We start from the raw sequence: 22,535 nt of genomic DNA, 5'->3' as shown, positions 1-22,535 counted from the left end.
TTTAGGTTGCCTGAGGTCTCGTGCCCATCGAGCGTGGATAAGGTCGGCTGATGGCAGGCATTGGAATATGTTTTTATGACGGGGGGGGGGGGGGGGGGGGAGGGGGGAGGTGAGAGGCAGTGGTGTTTAGGAGCCACTGCAGGTTTTCATTGGCAAGGTTCTCTGTATAGCACTGTATGTTGAGTTGTAGATATATATATGTTATTTATGATTATTTGTTTCTAACAATTTCGTTACAGAAAGAAGAGTTTAATATATGGAGTTATGGGTGTGTTATACAGTAATTTATTTATGTTATAATAAATGCTGTGGCCTGTTCATCCATACCACGTTGTCTGTCGTTATTGGGGGGAAGGTTGAATGGGGTTAATTATGTTTATGCTTCATCGTAATTCCCCACTACGTACATACAAGAGTAATGCTTTCCAAATCCAAAAGGTCGGTATAGCTCTGTGTAGCTCTTACAAGATTAAAGCAAGTATAGCGGCTCCCTACAAGCATGAGATGTTGAGGGTAACCAGGAACTGGTTTAATGGTAGCCACACTGGCCTTTTAGGCCAATCCCTATGCACGGGGTACTACCCTCTGCACCTCAGAGTAGACTAGTAGTATAAACATATACACAATCACATTGACTCTCAGATAAAGGACATTCCCACACAAAATAGGTAAATCCCTCCTCTGTGCCTGGGAGATAATGGAGTCAAGCACTGTACTAAACTCTATCATCTCCAGGCACAAAAAACATTAAATACCCCCAAAAAACATGGAAGTGGTGTTTGCGCGTCGCGTGCCCGATTTTAGTTCCATGCACTCGACGACCAAAACACTGCTGTATGTGTTCGCGGTTAAAGAAGGCCGCCGCCACGTGTTCAACCATACGAACAGCGGCCACCCAGCCGACTGCTCAGAATGTTGTTAGAAGTGTGGTTACAGAGGTGCAAACAAAGGTGAAAGGTTAATGAACAGCACACGCCTGCCCTGGGTGGTCTGGCTGTTCGGTATATGAAATAGATAGGTCTCAGGTGTTTGTATACCGAACTATAGAGTATATCAAATAAGCAACAAAATGTAACAGCCTGTCATTCAGGGATAGGGAATCAGTCACACCTGTAAACATGGCCATGGTGACAAACCGGCTGTTAACCCCCTTAAGGACGCATGATGGAAATTTTTCGTCATGCAGTATTTTTCCAGCAGGGTCTATTACCTTGCTGGTAACCATGAGCCCCAGGTATCACTTGATACCTGGGGCTCCCCTCCAGAATTAGTGGCCCCAGACTCAAAGTGAGCACTGCAAACAAGCATTTAAATGAGGATTTAAATCACCACTATTACAGTTTGGTGTGATCAGGATTAAATCCCTGCTCCCACAAGGGGGTTCTACATATCAATGGAAACCTGGGGAAACCTGGGTCATTTTTAATGACCCCAGCCTTTTTTATGAGCTACATGGAGTGCTGGAAGTCAGCGCGGAATGTATCTGCTTAAATAGGCATTTAAATGCCTATATGTAGATTGTGGTGTAAGCAGTGTTAAATCCCTGCTCACACCACGAAACCCAGGTCGCATTAGAATTTTAATGTCCCCAGAATGACAGCTGAGCTGCATGCAGAGCTCAAAGTGAGATCGGCATGCAGCTGTTTAAAGGGGCATTTAAACCCCCATAGACCACAATACAGTGTGAGTAGGGTTAAATCCCTGCTCACACTAGGAAACTCAGGTATCATTAGAAACCTAGGGGTCCCCTCTGTCAGCTGGGGCTATATTTAGTGGCCCCAGGCTTTTTGATGAGCTGCATGCAGTCCTGAAAGTCAACACTGCATGTAACCCTTTAAATCCACAAAGAACACTGCAGCTGAGCGATCAAGCTCAGCTACAATCATTCTCAAGTAATCTGGTGCTTGGGAGACCCCCAGGGTCTGAAGAGACCCTGGAGGGTCACCCTCTATGCCCAAATGCCACAGATCGCATTGAATTGGGCATAACAGATCGCATTGAATTGGGCATGTAAGAGATAGACTGCAATACTGAAAATAGCCAGTAGATGGCAGCAACGTACCAGTGTGTTTTAGTTTAAAATCCCTTTACTAATATCAGTACTGATATTAGCAGAGGAAAACCTTTGGAATTAAGATTAAAGTAAGGATTATTATTCAGTTTAGAATAGGTATTAGATTTATTATCAGGTTTATGATTAAGATTAGGTTTATAATTAATTGTAGTATTGGGATTATGTTTCAGATTAGGATTCAGATTAGGAAAAGGGTCAGCACAGGCATCCCTTGCTGAATATAGCAAGGGAATTCCTCTGCAGACACCAGCAGGGGGAATCATTTTAACCCTATTGCTAATGGTAGGATTGAGATTAGGATTAAGGTTATTGTAACAGATTGCCTGGCACTACGACTGGGTACCTTCCGTTGACGGATGCTCCTAGTGCTTCCCAAGGGCTCCAAGCACTCCACTAGACACCATAACAACCGCAGACCCCACGAACCGCCGCAGCTTGGTTGGGATCTCACAGTCTTCCTCCTACTCTGGAGTAGAGGCCAGGGAACAGCTTCCAGTCGGCAGATCTCTCCTAAATCCAGAGCGCAGGAACAAGCTCTTACAAGAGCTTACTCTGGGGAGTATAGTGATTATAGCAATCCCCAGTGTGTAGGTAGTTCTCCAATCCCCAAACATGAGCTGAAACTTCATGAAGGGTAGAATAAACCAACCCAAACACCTATTTCACATTTTTGATGCTCTTCTTCGCCCTGTTAATCCTTCTCCTTCTCCTCCTCCTTCTACCACCTTGTCCGTCACAAACTTTGCATCTCACTTCACTGAGAAGATCTCTACAATCAGAGAAGAGATCGCCAATTTCTCTCCTTCCCCTACCATTGCATCACCAAACCCCACTCCCTCCACCACTCAACACTCATTCACACCTGCTACAGCAGAAGAGGTAACTGCTCTGCTCCGGTCCTCCCGCCCCACCACCTGTTCTCTCGATCCTATTCCTTCATATTTCATCCGCACTATGTCTCCCTCTCTTGCTCTTCCCCTCACTAAAATTTTCAATCTCTCCCTTTCCTCTGGAACATTTCCCTCACCCTTAAAAAAAACAAAAAAAACACGCAACTGTAACCCCAATTCTGAAAAAGCACAGCCTTGACCCCAACTCCCCATTCAACTACCGCCCTATTTCGCTACTGCCATTTGCCTCCAAGATCCTTGAGAGAGTTGTGTACACCAGACTGACTGACTGACTGACTGACTGACTTTCTCGAAACCAACTCTCTGCTTGACCCCCTTCAGTTTGAATTTCGCGCTGGTCATTCTGTCGAAACGGCTGTGACCAAAGTATCCAACGATTTAATTGCTGCTAAATCTCACGGCCATTACTCTATCCTAATTCTCCTTGATCTTTCTGCTGCCTTTGACACTGTTGATCATCAACATCTTCTTCACATTCTCCGTAATTTTGGTCTACGGGATACTGCTCTCTACTGGTGCTCCTTCTACCTCTCCCAGCGCTCTTTCAGTATTTCTGTCTCTGATTCTGTCTCTTCCCCCCTCCAACCACTCTCTGTCAGCATCCCCCAAGGTTCTGTCCTTGGTCCCCTACTGTTCACAATATATACTGCCTCCCTTGGTAAACTCATCAGCTCCTTTGGCTTCCAGTATCATTTCTATGCGGATGACACGCAAATCTACCTCTCTTAGATTTCCAAATGGTGGCTGCTCACTTCCTTAAACTCAACCTGTCCAAAACAGAACTTCTGGTGTTACTACCCCTGTGTCTCCCTCCTTCCAAGTCAACAGCACTACCATCACCTCTACCTCGAAGGCTCGCTGCCTGGGTGTTCTTTTTGACTCAAACCTCTCATTCACCCCTCATGTCCAATCAATCGTCAAATCCTGTCACTTCCATCTCAAAAACATAGCACGCATCCTCCCCTATTTAACCCCGGATACGGCTAAGGTACTGGCCCATGCTCTTGTTCTCTCTCGCCTGGACTACTGCAATACTCTTCTCAGTGGTCTTACGTGTTCCCAGATTGCACCGCTGCAATCTATAATGAATGCGGCGGAGAGGCTCATTTTCCTGTCCGCTCGCACCTCCCACGCCTCCCCACTCTGTCAGTCCCTGCATTGGCTTCCAGTTAGATATAGGGCTCAATTTAAAATTCTGGTGCTTGCTTACAAGTCCCTACATAATGCTGCTCCAACCTACCTATCCTCCCTAATACAGAAGTATGTCCCGTCGAGGCCCCTACGCTCTGCCAAAGACCTACGTATATCCCCCACCCTCCATGACTCATCCCCCGCAAGCCCTCAATTAATAGTTTTCTAACAACCTACTTTGTACCCCTACTTTTACCCTCTGTGTCACTATACCCCACTCCCTCCAGAATGTAAGCTCATGGAGCAGGGCCCTCCACCCCTCTGTTCCTGTACGTCCAGTGGTCTGGTTACAATTACATGTTTGTTAATCAACCCATTGTACAGGGCTACAGAGTCTGATGGTGCAATATAAATAATAAAATAACAACTAGATTTGGGATTAGGGCTTGGATTAGCATTAGGGATTTAGATTGGGATTAAGATTGCTACTTTCCAAAGACACATATGGGGTATATTTGTACTCAGAAGATGTTGCCGAGTACAGCTAAGATAATGTTATGACAGTGGGACACGCGATATTATAATATAATACAGGGAGTGCAGAATTATTAGGCAAATTAGTATTTTGACCACATCATCCTCTTTATGCATGTTGTCTTACTCCAAGCTGTATAGGCTCGGAAGCCTACTACCAATTAAGCATATTAGGTGATGTGCATCTCTGTAATGAGAAGGGGTGTGGTCTAATGACATCAACACCCTATATCAGGTGTGCATAATTATTAGGCAACTTCCTTTCCTTTGGCAAAATGGGTCAAAAGAAGGACTTGACAGGCTCAGAAAAGTCAAAAATAGTGAGAAATCTTTCAGAGGGATGCAGCACTCTTAAAATTGCAAAGCTTCTGAAGCGTGATCATCGAACAATCAAGCGTTTCATTCAAAATAGTCAACAGGGTCGCAAGAAGCGTGTGGAGAAACCAAAGCACAAAATAACTGCCCATGAACTGAGAAAAGTCAAGCGTGCAGCTGCCAAGATGCCACTTGCCACCAGTTTGGCCATATTTCAGAGCTGCAACATCACTGGAGTGCCCAAAAGCACAAGGTGTGCAATACTCAGAGACATGGCCAAGGTAAGAAAGGCTGAAAGACGACCACCACTGAACAAGACACACAAGCTGAAACGTCAAGACTGGGCCAAGAAATATCTCAAGACTGATTTTTCTAAGGTTTTATGGACTGATGAAATGAGAGTGAGTCTTGATGGGCCAGATGGATGGGCCCGTGGCTGGATTGGTAAAGGGCAGAGCGCTCCAGTCCGACTCAGACGCCAGCAAGGTGGAGGTGGAGTACTGGTTTGGGCTGGTATCATCAAAGATGAGCTTGTGGGGCCTTTTCGGGTTGAGGATGGAGTCAAGCTCAACTCCCAGTCCTACTGCCAGTTTCTGGAAGACACCTTCTTCAAGCAGTGGTACAGGAAGAAGTCTGCATCCTTCAAGAAAAACATGATTTTCATGCAGGACAATGCTCCATCACACGCGTCCAAGTACTCCACAGCGTGGCTGGCAAGAAAGGGTATAAAAGAAGAAAATCTAATGCCATGGCCTCCTTGTTCACCTGATCTGAACCCCATTGAGAACCTGTGGTCCATCATCAAATGTGAGATTTACAAGGAGGGAAAACAGTACACCTCTCTGAACAGTGTCTGGGAGGCTGTGGTTGCTGCTGCACGCAATGTTGATGGTGAACAGATCAAAACACTGACAGAATCCATGGATGGCAGGCTTTTGAGTGTCCTTGCAAAGAAAGGTGGCTATATTGGTCACTGATTTGTTTTTGTTATGTTTTTGAATGTCAGAAATGTATATTTGTGAATGTTGAGATGTTATATTGGTTTCACTGGTAAAAATAAATAATTGAAATGGGTATATATTTGTTTTTTGTTAAGTTGCCTAATAATTATGCACAGTAATAGTCACCTGCACACACAGATATCCCCCTAAAATAGCTATAACTAAAAACAAACTAAGAACTACTTCCAAAAATATTCCGCTTTGATATTAATGAGTTTTTTGGGTTCATTGAGAACATGGTTGTTGTTCAATAATAAAATTAATCCTCAAAAATACAACTTGCCTAATAATTCTGCACTCCCTGTATAATATATTCCATTCGTCACGTGGCGCGGAAGTAATTTTTTGCCGCGCGCCACGTGACAGTTTTCCAATATCGATTTATACCATTCTAACACCTCGTTTGTCATATCTATTCACATTTTTAACTTGTATATATGTTTGCCTATTATTCATATTAATGCCATTCTATTTTGTCATGTAGTTAAAAACAGATTAAGATGACGTTATTTTGGCGGGAAATTTGAAATTTCAATACAATTATGGTCTCTTATATAAAGCACTGTTAGTCAGGTTCATGTCCTTTTGTTATACTCTACTTGAAGAAGCCTATTGTTGGCGAAACGCGTTTAGAGATTGTTTTATATATTTTACTATTGTTACAATAAAGGAATTTTGGCCTTAAATACTTTAGTTGCCATTTTCCTTTTTTAGCTATCTACTCTATTTTTACAATCTTAAAAGAACACGCCAAAAGAATCCTTAGGTGGGGATTATACCACCCAAACACCATACACCGAGCAGTATAAGCCTGCTCAACATATTGTGAGTACATTTTATACCTTCTTTTAACTTATATTCCAGTTAAACAGAGAGCACTATATATTTTATCTTTTTATTTTTGGCTGAAACCACCGTTGGACCACTGAACCTAAGAGCTGTTACTCCATATATCCTTGAGTGGGGATCATTCCACTTCACGCATTTCATACCAGAGCTGGATTTTAGCTCTGGAAATTGTCAGTCATATCTATATACTCTAATACATCTATTTATATCTACGTACTGTACCATTGGATTTCTTTTCTTTTTGTTCTTCTCTCCATATGGCGCACTGAAAAATTCAACCCACACCTGAGACGAAAATACCGTTGTCCTACAAGAACTTCTCTCACTGTGGACTATTATTCTGGACTTTATTTGTAATTATTTTTATGCTTATTTTTTATACATATTCTTCTGTATTAAAGGCACACCCTTTCTTTTATTTTTACTGTTCTATTTCACCAAGACTATAACCCTGAACTATGGCCCACTACCACACACATGCACCTCACTCTTTCAAGGTTGGGAACAGGTCCGCCTATCGAGGCTCGGACGAATCCACACTATTAAGATGATAATATTACCCAAAATTCTCTATATATTTCGGATGTTACCGCTTCCTATCAAACCACACATCCTAATAACCACTACAGACCACTCTATCCAGATTTATATGGAACAAGACAAGACCAAGATTACCTATCCTCCTACTCCAACAGACACAACTCACAGGAGGCCTAGAGGTACCAAAAATTACCGCCTAATATGAGGCGGCTATTCTCGAATCTGCCATAAAGCTCCATGCCCCTAAACACACGTTCCAATGGGTGGACATGGAAAAATTGACAAAGCATACCCTCATCCTATTTTACACATAATGTGGGCAACAAAAATACATCGACCGCAAAAAATAACATTGTACCCTACCTCTACAGTGACACTCAAATACTGGGATAAACTTATGGCTACCGTATCAGAGAAAGGGAAGTACTGCACATACGCTCCAATAGAGGCACTAACAAGGATAACGCCGTGATTGTCATTACATTCATGGACCAAATATGGAATTAAATATATTAAAGCTATCTGTGAACAGATAGGGATTAAAGCATTTCCAGATTTACAAACCCAATTCAACCTACCTAATTCTTTTGTCTTCCAATACTTACAACTAAAAAGCGTTGTGAACACTCATGTATCCCTCCAATTCCAAATTCCACCACAAAAGCGCTATACAGACATTAAATGTTATCTCCAGAGGTCACACAGCTCCGGTTAAACACAAATCCCTATCGCTATGTTATAAAGCAATACTGAATCAAGTACCACCCCACTCTTAAATATGTAGAACAATGGGAAAAAGAAGGTATCTCTAAACTTACAGACGAGCAATGGATTATGGCATTAAATGCCCTGAAGGGTTTCATGTCCTGTTTCTCACACATAGAAGCGCATAAAAAAGTCCTATATAGATGGTATCTTACTCCACATCGGCTACACCAAATTTACCCCGCCACAAACTCGAAATGCGAGTCAAAGGAGAGCAATATGACCCACATATTGTGGGAATGCACTGTGATAAAACCCCTATGAAAACATGTACAGCAAATACTGCACCAATCTCTGAATTATGCATCTCCTATTACACCAACATTGGCACGGCTATTGATCTTTCCGAACCAATGGGATAAGAAAAACATAAGAAAATAGCCTCTCTGGTTATTTTAGCAGCACAAAACTTACTGGCCCAATACTGGAAAAGCACTAAATGCCCCTCGCGTAAAGAAATACTAAACAAAATACAGCAATACTATCCATATGAGATACTCTCTGCAGATTCTTACGCAAAAAAAGAGAGAGGTAGAACAAATATGGACACCATGGCTTACTCTGGTAGATAGGTCTAGATTTACTACTAGTTAAGAGCCCCATCCCAATACACTTCAATGCTACGACTATACGATATCCCCATTCGAGAAACTTTAACCTGGATAACACAGAGAATTAGGGTGATAGATTACAACCTAAAATAGGATGTGGGTTAAAGACAGCAATAGATTACCCGATTATAGATATTATACAACACCTACTTGAGACATTGGATTTTTGACATTTTGATATATTGTGTTATAAGTAAACAGAAAACAATGTCACTTACCTATCCTTCTGTAAAAGGAACGGTATACTGGCTTGTCGCCTCCTATGCTTCGCCCCCCTCCTTTTTCCTCTACCCTTCCCTATTCTTTGTTTTGTACCCATTTTTGTCTCTTATTTCCTTGAAAAAAGAATTACCGGTACATAAAAAAACAAAAAACAAAAAAAAACCACACAACTGTATATAACATGTGTTGGTGCAATAAATAAGAAAAATGCAAACTGAGGAACACAAACAGCAAAAAATGCAAACATTGCTTGTGTCCTTAAGGGTAAGTCCAGTTTTTGAAGATGCGTCCTTAAGGGGTTAATATTTGCTGTTTATTTCAGGTCTCGTAACCTTTATACACAGAGTAGACTTCTCAACCTTTGTTCTTACTGTCCCCAAATCACACTCATTGCATACTATGGGTAACTGATTAATTGCTCTCACAATAAACAGAATTGTAGCATGCAACATGAGATACACGCTTTACCAAAGGGAGAATCATTACATGAATATTTACATGTCTAGGTCGAAATAAAAAAAAAAAAAAGAGATTAAAATTATATCACATTCAACCCATGCGGTTGATTAAAAAAAAAAAAAACACACACTTCATTGATTCTATAATGGCAATCAGAATTCTCCTTGGATCAACAACCTGTTTACACACAGTTATATCCTTGACTGTTCTGTTTTTGCAAAAAAAACAAACATACAAAAAAAAAACAAAAAACCACCACATCTATGGGATAGCATAAGAACCTATTTAAGAAGAGAATTCCACATCTGTAATTGTGTTGTAAAGAACCCTTTCCTCTGCTATAATCAAAAACGCCTTTCTTCCAGTCTCAATGGGTGACCTCTTGTCTGTTGTATATTCCTGCTAATGAACATGATAGCATATAGCAGTTTGTACTGACTCTGTATATAGTATGCCTAGTTTGTGATCTATACTTTCTCCCCCTGCCCCCCACATGAGTTTACATTTATCTGCATCAAATCTCATCTAACACTTGCCTGCCCAGTCCCTCAATTTCTCCAAATCCCTCCGTAGTTATATCAACTTTAGACTGTATTGCCTTAACTAGTTTGGTGTGATCTGCAAACACAGATAATTGACTTTCAACGCCCACTTCAAGATCATTTACAAATAGATTATGGAAAAGTGGATGCAGGACAGAACACTGAACATTTTCCATTTACAACTACTCTTTTACACTATCTTTCATAGTTTTTTATTATCCAATGGATTTTAGTTTTAATAGTAACCTTTTGTGTGGAACAGTATTGGTAAAATCCAGATAGATTGCACCTACTGGACCACCCTGATTTAGATTTCTACTAATGCCTTTATGAATCGCAATTAAGTTAGTTTGGCATGACCTGTCTTTCATAAACCCATGATAATGATATTATCGTTCAAAATGAATATTATCCCTTAATAGCACTTCAAATCATTTTTGCAAAAGCATATGTTAAGCTCACAGATCTGTAGTTTCGGTGTTGAGGTTTAACACACTTTAAATATACTGTAGTACAATTCCTGAAAGAAAGTAATCCTGGAAATTAAGAATAGTGGTATGCATATTTCTATAGTAATCTCCCTAAGCACTAGTGGTTGAATACCATCTGGCCATGGAGTTTTCTTTACATTAACTATTTTATTTTTGTAGCACCCTATCCTGTGTTAGCCAATTGCCTTTTTTCGATAAGGCTTGTAAGACAGGGATTTGCAAATCTACAACCATAGATTTAGGTTTATATATTGAAGAAAAGCAATTACTTCTGTCTTGTCTTTATTCACCTTGATGAACCCTACAAGCTCAGATTCCAATGGACCAACACTCCTTTTAACCTTTTTGGCATTAGCATACTTGAAAACCTTTTTGGGATTGGTCTTGCTTTAGCAAGGACTATTGGCATGCTTATATATGGTATACAAGGCTATAGACCCCTCTGATTTAAATGCCCTTTTCTTATCTCTTATTATTTGACTGACCCATTTACTAAACTACATTGAATTCCCTTAAACCCCTTAAGGACACATGACATGTATGACATGTCATGATTCCCTTTTATTCCAGAAGTTTGGTCCTTAAGGGGTTAAAAGAAACAAATGAAAACCAAAGTATAATGCAAATTGTACTCTGAAGTACTGCCAATTCTCCATTTAGTGAGTAACCCCGTTAGTCTTAGAATCGATCTCCATTGCTAAAAGCCACGGCCAGTCAAGATTTGTGTAACGAGAGATACTCGGTCCATTATACGGCATTCCAGGAAGCAATACATCACAACAAGGGTCCACAATTCGCATTGCTTTGGACCAGTTTATTCACCTAAAACCAGCTTTTATGGAAATGAAAACCCAAATTGCTAAATTTAGGCACAAAAACTTGTTTAGGAAAAATGTTCAACTCGCACCTTGACTGCTTTTGTCTAAATGTTTTAAGTCTGTTTACAGGTCATCAAAATTTGGTGCTTATTAAATAAACCCCAAAATGTACAAATTTGGAGTTCTAAGAGTTAACTAAAGTGTTATTGCAAACACCATGACCACTTCGCTGATTTGAAGTTGCCATGGTGTATGAAAACTGTATGTGCAGTTTTGTTTTTTTTTCTTAGATTTTTGCTTTATTTTCCACGGGGAACCATGTCTCTAAAGCTTACTAGTAGTACAATCAAAGGAGTGTTTTAATGACGCACTGTTTTTTGTTTGGAGTAACCCTTTCAATACTAAAATGCCTTCATCTTGCCAGAGAAGTGGTATGTCTGTATCTGAACTTCTGGGTTTACAGAGTGCACAGCTGGCTGGTAAATCAAGGTCCAAGGGTCAAACACTGGGGTTATAAAGTGCCATCATTCAAAAAAAAAATAGAAGGTACATAAAGTCCAATTGCTATTTACCATAATGTGTTTAACTTTTCACCTAGTCAGTTGATGTCTGGTAATGATTGGGTGGTGCCAATGGGAGGCTGCCCCCACCCTATTAATTATCACAGTTTGTTCCTCTTCAAACAACGTCTACACTTTAAATACCCATCATGTACACCCACCTGCAGGTAAAGACCGCCCATCGTAGAATGTGATTGGCTTGGCAAGCTCTCTGGATATGATTGGCACAGGAGGGTAGAGACGGAGGCTTTCCTTGATGCACATTGTGGTATAGGCCATCTTACTGAGGTCTTCCCTGGGAATCACAAACCAGTCAATACATCATCAGGACAGTTTAACATTGTATTCTCAACTGTATCTAGTATAATATACGTTTATACCAATCAGTCATAAGAATTCTTCCCAGCTTTCCCGTCACACATGAACACAGTATATTTTAACAAAGAATGTACTGTTAACATGCGTATTGTGATGGCTAAGAATATTTTTACTGAAAAGAAACAGAAATGATAGAAATATTTTGAAACTATTTCTAACATGCCAGTTGGTTCAAGAGATGATTGGGATCCACCTATGCTTAGCATTGTGTTTGCATTTTTTCCCGGTCTCTGTGAATGACAGATATAGAGAAATAATCCAGTTTGTCTGGGATTCTGGGCTCTCCTTTTCTATTCTACCTTAGAATAAACATTGTCAAATTCTCTATCCAAGTTCAGATAACACAATTTATAGACATTAAAGATACAATGTTCTGGTCATTGTGGGAGGAAAGATACAATGATAAAAGAAGTTACTAACCAGTCCATGGTGTCTCTTTCTCCTAGGAACGCTCTGATCTCCTCCCGACACTTCTTCTGGTGCTCGGGGTACTTGGCCATGCAGTACAAGATCCAGGAGATCCCACTGGTTGTGGTATCATGTCCCGCAAACATGAATGTGTCCACTTCAGCTCGCAGATCTTCATCTGATAAACCGTTACCTTTTTCATCCTAGAACACAGAATTAATGCAGACTGTCCCAAAATGGCAACTGACAGCTATACATTTAAAAAAAATATATAATTTTGTATAACTATTAAAGTGATATTTTTATATCAAAGCTTACAAAGAGAGACTGGATCACACCAGTAGCGTTTCTAATAAAACGATCACCGAAGCCAAAAGCACAAATCTAATAATGTATAGTCCATCAGCATGAGGCAGAGGGGCTCACCAGAGCTACGGTAAATAAAACTAGTTTCTGTGCTGGGTGAGGATTAGTGTTGGAGTGTGTTGAGTGGCACTTTAAGTGTTTTCTTAGCATATCCAAACAATATGAAACACAACAATCTTGTGTATTTACTTTGTTGGTAGTTAAATAAAACATTAAAATGTATTGAAAAGATTAACCCCTTAAGGACACATGATGGAAATATTCCGTCATGATTCCCTATTATTTCAGAAGTTGTGTCCTTAAGGGGTTAAAAAACAAGAGTGCATGCTGTAGGCAGTGTGATAAATTAATTGCGTAATGATGAATAATGCTAAAATCTCAGAAGGTGTTTATTATTAATAGTATTTATTCAGTAGTCATTCCGGAGGACTCCGATACATTTGTTTATTCAATGCAGCTTTTACTTGAAAGCCATAGTGAGCTCATGATGACCAGAATTACCCTCTTCGATCTAATTTACATTGTCTCTCACCGTGGCACAGAGCAGAATGTCCAGAAAGTCCAAATATCTCTTCTGTTTGACTTTCTCCATTTCTTCTTTGTTTTCAAGAAGTTTTTTTCTCTGAGCAATAACGTTATCTGACACACAAAATGTAACATATTAACGTTGAGAAATTAAATGTTTTTTATTTTCCTCAATTAAAAAAGAAAAGCCAACATTGGATGGATAGAACACTATAACACGTAAAATACTCATCCAAAACTCTCAATGACACCAACAGAGACCAATCAGATGTAGTCTTCTCAGTAACGAAGACTAATGAGATCATAGTGTCTCAGGAATCGGTCATGATCTATCTTGCTACTTACTGGGTATCAAAAAGACTCAACAAAAAAAGGGAGTCTAGAGTCTCAGATCTGTCATACACAATTTATTGAAAGGGACTCATAGTAACATGAGTCACTTTCAATCCAGAGTGTGGAATGTATCACTACCACACAACCATGTTGAGGGTATGATCTCCCTCATCTTAGCTTCATGGGATGAGGTTTGGGAAATACAATTTTAGAAGGCTTTAATGCAAATTGCATTTCTGCAAACGCTGGCTCACATTTACCAGAGCCAGGGGTGATAGGGCTCTGGTAAATGTGAGTTCTCTCCAAGATACCCCTCAATATTTTAGGTTTAATTTTTTTCATTTAGTCTGCGTTATGTATATTTATGTTGTCAATTTCAGAGTATGATCTGAAGATATCACATTCATTGCAGCTTCAGTGCGCTACATTAATTGGAATAATTTTAGTTGCCTTTCTCCAGAGTTGAGGCTTCCTTGGTGTCGCTTACGTCTCCACCTCCTTCGCTGTCATGGAAGAGATGGGGCCTCCTCCATCGATTTTTAAACTTTTAAACTTTTAAACTTCTCTCTTACCATGATGCACGGATTGTAATAAGCAGAAAAGCTCGGAACTCACTTGTGTGCTGATGCGTAATCCTGCAGGCTTTGCGGAAATGGAAACTTTGTGGACTCAGGCAGTAGATCAGGTCACTGTGATATGGGAACGTTCGGGATCTTTGACTGATCAGATATGAGAGGTCAAACACAGCATGGATATAGGCATTATCTCTGCAATGATGAAAAAACTGGATTAGAATTAGAAATTTATAAAAAAAAAAATGTTTACAATATATAAAAAAAATAAATGAGCAGATATCGGTTTAAAGGGACACTCCAAAACACCTGACATGCTTTATGTGCCCATTTTATTTAATTTTACAAATAGTGTAGATTTCAATAGAAACTGGCACTTTTTTAAATGAATCTTGCTACATCTTGCTACAATAAGACAACCGGTCATGTTACTTCCTGGTTTTGTTAGCTCAGTGGAGCTCAGTGGAGCTAAACTAAAGAGGCAGCGATTTCACAGAGCACCTGCCTTGAAAAGACTTCTCATTGAGCTATATTGGGAGGTGTGAGATTGTACGGCCACATAAAAATCTATGTGGGGTTAGAAGGGGAAGGCTTGCAAAGACTGCAGATGCTATATGTACACCTATTACAAGCCATTATTTCATATAACCCAAATTACAACTAAACCTTTTTTTGGTCTTGAGTTTTGCATTTTTGAATTTATATCCAAAATAAGAATTGTTGCCATCTTACAGGTTTGTAACACAAGAATGCCCTTCAGGTTAGATTAAATGGATTATTTAGGCCAAAAACCCATGAATATAGAAAATGTATAGGATAAATGAAAATCAAGGATAAAGTTAACCAGATCCTAAAAGTGGAAGCTTAGAAAAGCAAGACTAAATAGTTGAAGAATGAACAAAAAATAAATATTTTTGTTGCCGTTTTTGCATTTTTGGCAGTCCATTACTGACTTTGTTGGCATTCCCTCAAGTGGTTAGGATTAAATGACCGGACTCTTGATATATTCTTGGAAGGTCACGTACAACACTTTTATTAGATGTTTTGTGAAGATGAGCGGGCTCACTTGTCAGTCTGGCAGTTGCTCTTGTAACTGAAGGCGCATTTCATGATGCTATCCAACGCCATTAAGCTCACGTGATGAAATAACTCCACAGATGTCTTCTCATTGCAGAGACTCTCCCATTTATCCTAGAGTGAAAGAATTACACTTTATAAAACATATAGAAGAATGGATATAAATGAACAGAGAATCTTGACTATTTAGAACTTCTGACTGTTACAAAGCTGCATGCTAAAAACCTATTACTTAAAGGTCAGCGCTCCTACTGTTCAATCCATTCGGTTAATTATCATAGATATAAAGGACTCCGAAAGAAGATGAAAACTTGTGAAAGTTAAATGTAGCTTTCCTGGTTAATGATTGGACGGCATTGACAGTTACAATTATTATTACAGTTACAATTATTAAAGGGACTCTCCAGTGCCAGGAAAACAGATTCCTGAAGGGGTCAAACCCAACCCATCCCCGGTTGCTGAAGGGGTGAAAACTTACCAGAGGTAGCGACATGTTCCTCGTCGCTCCTCCTCATCATGCCCGCCGGCAGGGGAGACCTAATGCGATTTTAGCAACGCTGGAGGTCCTCACACAGCGTGAGGACGTCCAGTGACGCTCTAGCACAGATAATCTGTGCTATAATCCAGGAAGTGCCCTCTAGTGGCTTTCTAGTAGACATCCACTAGATGAGGAGTTAACCCTGCAATGTAAATATTGCAGTTTATAAAAACTGCAATAATTACAGTTGCAGGGTTAAGGGTAGTGGGAGTTGGCACCCAGACCACTGCAATGGGCAGAAGTGGTCTGGGTGCCTGGAGTGTCCCTTTAAGCAGTGTCAAATTATTAAATTGCATATGTTACCCATGTTTTAGTGATATCATTAATAATAGAATAAAGGGGAAAACGTTTTTTACACCAACATTTTGAGTCACATGGACTCGATCACCCTGTTATATACATCCTTCTCAGGTTTGCAGAAAAAACATTAACAGGGCTCAAAATGGAGATTCCATTTTATTTGTATAGAAACAAAACTGTTATTAACGCCCTGTTTGTTTAAATACAATAAACAAAGGCACCATTAAAGTCTTTGGAGATTTTTGTAGATAAATCATTTAGAAGGTTTTTCTAACGGTATTGAATAATTTTTAAATCTTATTAAATCAAGGCCAGCATGTTAGCATAGGCAATGTTCATTAACAGTAGAGCCCTCAGAGGAATGGTAAATACTCTACATTCCATTATAGTATATGCACTTGCAACATTGCCATCTGCTGTTGGGATCTGTTAAAAAAAAAAAAACCACACACACACGTGTAATGTAATGCTACACATCCATCTGTAAATCTTCCAGATTTAAAGATAGATGTGTAGCATTAAAAGGTTTAAAAAAAAAAAAAAAAAAAGTAAAATATGGCGCATTAACATACAACCAATGATGAAACTCCAGTCTTATTGGCTATCTAGTGCATTAGGCTGCCACATACGGGCACATCACTCCAGTGCGGTGCATTTTGGCATGTCTTGTACACAAGCCGGAGGTGCCACACCTACTGCCATCTCATCTGGCCGCACATTTCTACAGATGCCGGCTGCTGCTAAACAGAGCTCTCAAATCTCTTTCGAATTCTCTTGCCCCATAACTGATGCGAACATGCATGGTTAATGTAAATGTCACACATGCATGTTCCTATGTCACATGACAGCCAACCAATCCCTGCTCTAAGAGATATTTAAGCTCTTTGGATACTTTTCTCAGTGTACGGTCATGATTTCCATTTCCTTGATTATTCTCCATTCTGTATTCCTTGACTTACCTCATCAGTTACGTACTCTCTATTTCCCTGAACTCAGTCTGTCATATTCTATTCAAAATATATGGTGAGCCCAGCCACTCTAAGGCTTGGTGATACATTTTATGATTCAGTTTTTAAATAGTTGTTGGTTATAGTCTCGCCTGACACCTACCAGCATGACATTTGTAGAATCAGAGATTAATTTGGCATAAGGTTTCAATACATCATAGTGAAACCCTGGGGTAAGCAGCCGGCGGTGCTGGAACCAAGTCTCCCCAGATAGAACTAGCAGCCCCTTCCCTGAAATAAACAAAATATTACGTTTATTAACATTTACACTGCTCTCAAATTAAGATGAAGACGAACACACACACACATTAAGGTTTCCTGGGGCAGAACAAAATCTTGTATGCCCCCACCCACATGTACCAACCCCCCAACTCCCATCCACTCTGTCCCTCTGGTTGTAAGGCTAATTCAACAAATGTAACATTTTTAGAATTCGTTGAGAGAGATAGAGAGTTCTATAATATATATATATATATACTGACAAATTTAAAGCATGATTTGTATGTTTGAATGTATGTATGCATGCATTTGTGTATAATGTGTGCATTGGAATGCAGTTGTATGTAACATTGCTATTTGAATGTACTTGTGTTTGAATGTGTTTAGATGTAGAGTTACTGCTTCATTGCTGGGATGTATGTACATCCACACATCACAGTACCTACACAAACAGATAGCACATACACACACACACAGATCACAAATGACATATTTTTAGCCACCCAACTGCGAGTGGCTTCTCTGGGGTCAAGTGGCATCTGACTGACATTGATGGGAGCCTGATCAAGGCTCTCCCTTCTCTCTGTTGTCCTCTGTCATGCTTGTGGCTTGTTGGTAAGCTGGGAGGAAGTGCATGGTACGTGGGGTTGTTCATGCTGTTAAATGGCCATGACTAGGACAATCAGGGCCACCATTAGAAATTTTAGGCCCTTAACACAACTCAAGGTCTGAGCACCCTGGGGGCCTGCCTCCAAATCCCGCCTACAGGGAAGTAGTGTTGTAGAGTGGATACATGGTGTTTTTGTGAATTGGCTGCGGTGTGTGTTAGTGCATATGTAGTGGATGCACTGTGTATATACATACAATATGTGTTTGAATGTAAGCATGTTTTTGTATGGAGTATGTGTGTGAATGTTGGTGTTTGAATGCAGATGAGCATTTGTGTGTAGGACACACACACACACACACACACAGAGAGAAAGATTGATACAAAAGGAACATCCAGTAATGATTGGGATAACAAAGTTGTAAGACATCTAGAAAGTTAAAATGTGATGAGTTTTATAACAGTTATGTACAAAGTGTAAATAATTAAACCCATCTTGTTTCTACTATCTTGCAGAATAAATTGCTTCCACTAATATTCCCAAACCTAGACTTCTTCTAAATATTTGCAGCAGGTAATATGTTTATTTTTAACACAGGTTATAATTATTACCATACAACTGTACCCAATGCTACCAGGTCACCTGTTAAGTAATTTAAAACACAGATTAGCCCTGGGCTTAATCTCCCACTATTCTTGGCGGTAAGCTATGGCTATAATATTTAACTCACCATACGAATAAAACCAAAGACGAAAAAAACAACAACAACAACAACAACAACCTCTATAACTATCCCCTCCCCCCAAATGGTTGCTGAAGTGCACATTTACCTGCCAATATCAAACCAAATCAGCTCAATGAGACAGAAAAGAGTATTTTTTATAAAACCTGCAATATAATTGACCCTCAATAGAGACACATAGGGTGGAGGGTAGCTGCGTAACATGTATATGTGACACAAACCCCCCTCCCAAACATTGAAAATGTTCCTCCCACTTCAATATGCCAAAACAAATGAGATACCCACCAATCCAAGGAATCAGGAACCTATAACCAGTAGATGTTTTGGGATCTGTAAAATTGGATGCAAAACTAATGGTTAATGCCTTCCAGTAGATAAATCACAAAATTATACAAAACAGAACAGCCATTTGTAACAGAGTGATAATAAAATAGTTATACAATTAGTAAAGCATTCTACTGTTGAAAATAAGTTAATTTTTACAAACCTGTCCAGAGATAGAAGGACTGACTTTTACATCTAAGGACCTTTGGCAGGTCATGGGTTCTTGGTAATTAAAGAGAGGTGACAATGTGCCAACATTGGTTCAGTTATCCACATCTTCAAGGTTTATTCAACAAGAACCAAAATTACAGTGAGCTAGAAATCGAACTGCAAAATGTCGGCAAAAATATTCACACACACTTTGCGTCCACTAAACACAATGCATACAAGACACACACACACACACACTGAATAACATAATGGATGTCTAGAAGGCTTTTTGGGGGAGGGGGGCAGCAAAATATCATCCTTGGACTCAGGAAGCACAATGTCTTGGGGCGGACATGGATGAGGTTCTCTTTACTCTCCATCAGACAGAGAATATATAATCTATGGGTGAATGTTCTTTGAGGTTTGATAAAATTCAGCATTTAGGGAGAGGGAGGGCCATACCATTAGATGTGCCTGGACGTACCAATTGCGCACATGTGTATTTTCAAAGATTGTTGTACAGAGACAAGCTTTAAATTAGTACCTACCTGATCTTCCAAGCACAACCTTGGCATATTCTGGGTTTGTGACGGTCAGGTGACCAAATAGTTTACCAACCCACAAAGGGAAAGCATCTGGATATTGATTCATCCAAGCGACTAACTTATCCAGATCCTTGCCATCGCGGCGAAACTGAGAAAAAAATAAATAAACCATTATATCTACCCTATTAAACGGATATAATAAGCACCATAACCACTGCATCTCTGTGTAGCGTTTGTGTTGCTCAGTATCTTGGCCCCAGCCCTCATATAGAAACTGTTTGTTATAAACTGGAGTTGTTCGCCAAGTTCCCCCGTCTTTAGCTGCACAGACAATGAGGCATTACCCATTCTGCGTTACCAAAGTCAGTTTTGTCAGCCTGGACGGCGGTGATTGGCTGAGAGTGCTGGGCGCAGATTAGACTAATAATGACATTGATAATACACTATACATTATTAATGCTGAAGAAATTGTGAGTTACAGCCACCTGAATGGACTAACATTAGTGATATTCAGTTTTAAGGCTATTCTGACATTTAGAAAGTAAGAAATGTATCCTCCACTGAATATTTGGGTCAGATTTCTAATTTAAGGGACTCTCTAGTGCCAGGAAAACAATCTGTTTTCCTGGCACTGCAGGTCCCCTCTCCCTCCCACCACCCAAACCCCTTCATCGACTTACCTGACACCCCCACCGATGTCCCTCAACAATAGTTTCAGGTCGCCACTGCTCATCTCCTTCATCACGTCAGCCGGTGGGGGAGACTGATCCCGCCTGCCGGCTGAGGAGACCTAATGCGCATGCGCGGCAATGCTGCACATGCGCATTAGAGCTCTCCATAGGAAAGCATTTTCAATGCTTTGAGCGACGCTGGAGGTCCTCACACAGCTTGAGGACATCCAGCGACGCTCTAGCACAGAAAACCTGTGCTATGAAGCAGGAAGTGCCCTCACTAGATGAGGAGTTAACCCTGCAAGGTAATTATTGCAGTTTATGATAACTTCCATAATTACAGTTGCAGGGTTAAGGGTAGTGGGAGTTGGCACCCAGACCACTCAAGTGGGCAGAAGTAGTCGGGGTGCCTGGAGTGTCCCTTTTGTAAATATCCAAGTTCTTTGTCCTAGATCGCAATACCATTTCTGAATACACACTTCTAGCTTGTGAATTTCACTGGGACAGTGAAATACGGTGATTTAATGAAGTTTCAGAAGAAAATGATGTAGTCAAAATCCCCTTGACAGGTAGGCTTAATGTGCTAGTATGTGTATCTGTGTCTGTCTGTCTGCTAGTGAGGAAGCTTGTGTGTGTGTATGGACTCAGCAGTCTGTATGTGTGTATGGACTCAGCACTGTGTGTGTGTGTATGGACTCAGCAGTCTGTATGTGTGTGTGTATGGACTCAACAGTGTGTGTATGTGTGTATGGACTCAGCAGTGTGTGTATGGACTCAGCATTGTGTGTGTGTGTGTGTATGTGTGTATGGACTCAGCAGTGTGTGTGTGTGTGTATGTGTGTATGGACTCAGCAGTGTGTGTGTCTGTGCGTGTGTATGGACTCAGCAGTGTGTGTGTCTGTGCGTGTGTATGGACTCAGCAGTGTGTGTGTCTGTGCGTGTGTATGGGCTCAGCAGTCTGTGCGTGTGTATGGACTCAGCAGTGTGTGTGTCTGTGCGTGTGTATGGGCTCAGCAGTCTGTGCGTGTGTATGGGCTCAGCAGTCGGTGCGTGTGTATGGACTCAGCAGTCGGTGCGTGTGTATGGACTCAGCAGTCGGTGCGTGTGTATGGGCTCAGCAGTCGGTGCGTGTGTATGGGCTCAGCAGTCGGTGCGTGTGTATGGGCTCAGCAGTCGGTGCGTGTGTATGGGCTCAGCAGTCGGTGCGTGTGTATGGGCTCAGCAGTCTGTGCGTGTGTATGGACTCAGCAGTCTGTGCGTGTGTATGGACTCAGCAGTCTGTGCGTGTGTATGGACTCAGCAGTCTGTGCGTGTGTATGGACTCAGCAGTCTGTGCGTGTGTATGGACTCAGCAGTCTGTGCGTGTGTATGGACTCAGCAGTCTGTGCGTGTGTATGGACTCAGCAGTCTGTGCGTGTGTATGGACTCAGCAGTCTGTGCGTGTGTATCGACTCAGCAGTCTGTGCGTGTGTATCGACTCAGCAGTCTGTGCGTGTGTATCGACTCAGCAGTCTGTGCGTGTGTATCGACTCAGCAGTCTGTGCGTGTGTGTGTGTGTATAGACTGTATCAAGGGAAATGTTTGTTTTTTAATAATCCTTGGTGGAAAATAATAAATTCTCCACCAGGGATTATTAAAAAAAAAAAAAAAACATTGTGTCAGGGGTGGGGCTTAACATGCGGCAGGGGCGGGGTCAAACTGCAGTGAGGGCGGTGTGCCCCCCTACCTGTCCCTGGCCCACCATGTGCCCCCCCCTAAAAATGAATTCTAGAGACGCCACTGCAAAATAGCTGAATTAAAATCATAACAGTATTTTTCAAAAATTGCTTATAACACAGTTGATGTCGTTTATAGTGTTATGCTGACGACCGACGTACTATAATATTAAACATTGAAAGATACGCATAATTGCCTTTTCACAGGAAAGCAACACATTTCAGTTGCCTGAT

At 40.7% G+C, this 22,535-nt stretch overlaps 1 protein-coding gene across 1 annotated transcript in view; it reads right to left on the bottom strand.

The window, feature by feature from the left end:
- The window catches only part of LOC134569000 (cytochrome P450 4B1-like), a 28,458-nt gene that overhangs the window by 5,288 nt on the left and 635 nt on the right, over nucleotides 1-22,535 (bottom strand). The window contains exons 2-9 of the mRNA XM_063427777.1: nucleotides 19,919-20,063; nucleotides 19,182-19,226; nucleotides 17,431-17,558; nucleotides 15,472-15,596; nucleotides 14,449-14,600; nucleotides 13,508-13,614; nucleotides 12,622-12,812; nucleotides 11,985-12,118 (exon numbers count right to left, since the gene is read on the bottom strand). Coding sequence (XP_063283847.1) covers nucleotides 11,985-12,118; nucleotides 12,622-12,812; nucleotides 13,508-13,614; nucleotides 14,449-14,600; nucleotides 15,472-15,596; nucleotides 17,431-17,558; nucleotides 19,182-19,226; nucleotides 19,919-20,063 — 1,027 coding nt within the window. The remainder of the gene's footprint in view (nucleotides 1-11,984; nucleotides 12,119-12,621; nucleotides 12,813-13,507; nucleotides 13,615-14,448; nucleotides 14,601-15,471; nucleotides 15,597-17,430; nucleotides 17,559-19,181; nucleotides 19,227-19,918; nucleotides 20,064-22,535) is intronic.

Source organism: Pelobates fuscus, chromosome 7 (genome assembly GCF_036172605.1).
Source record: "Pelobates fuscus isolate aPelFus1 chromosome 7, aPelFus1.pri, whole genome shotgun sequence".
In the NCBI taxonomy this organism is placed as follows: Eukaryota; Metazoa; Chordata; class Amphibia; order Anura; family Pelobatidae; genus Pelobates; species Pelobates fuscus.
Note: the sequence above shows the minus strand (reverse complement) of the source record. Positions and strands in the feature narration are given on the sequence as shown.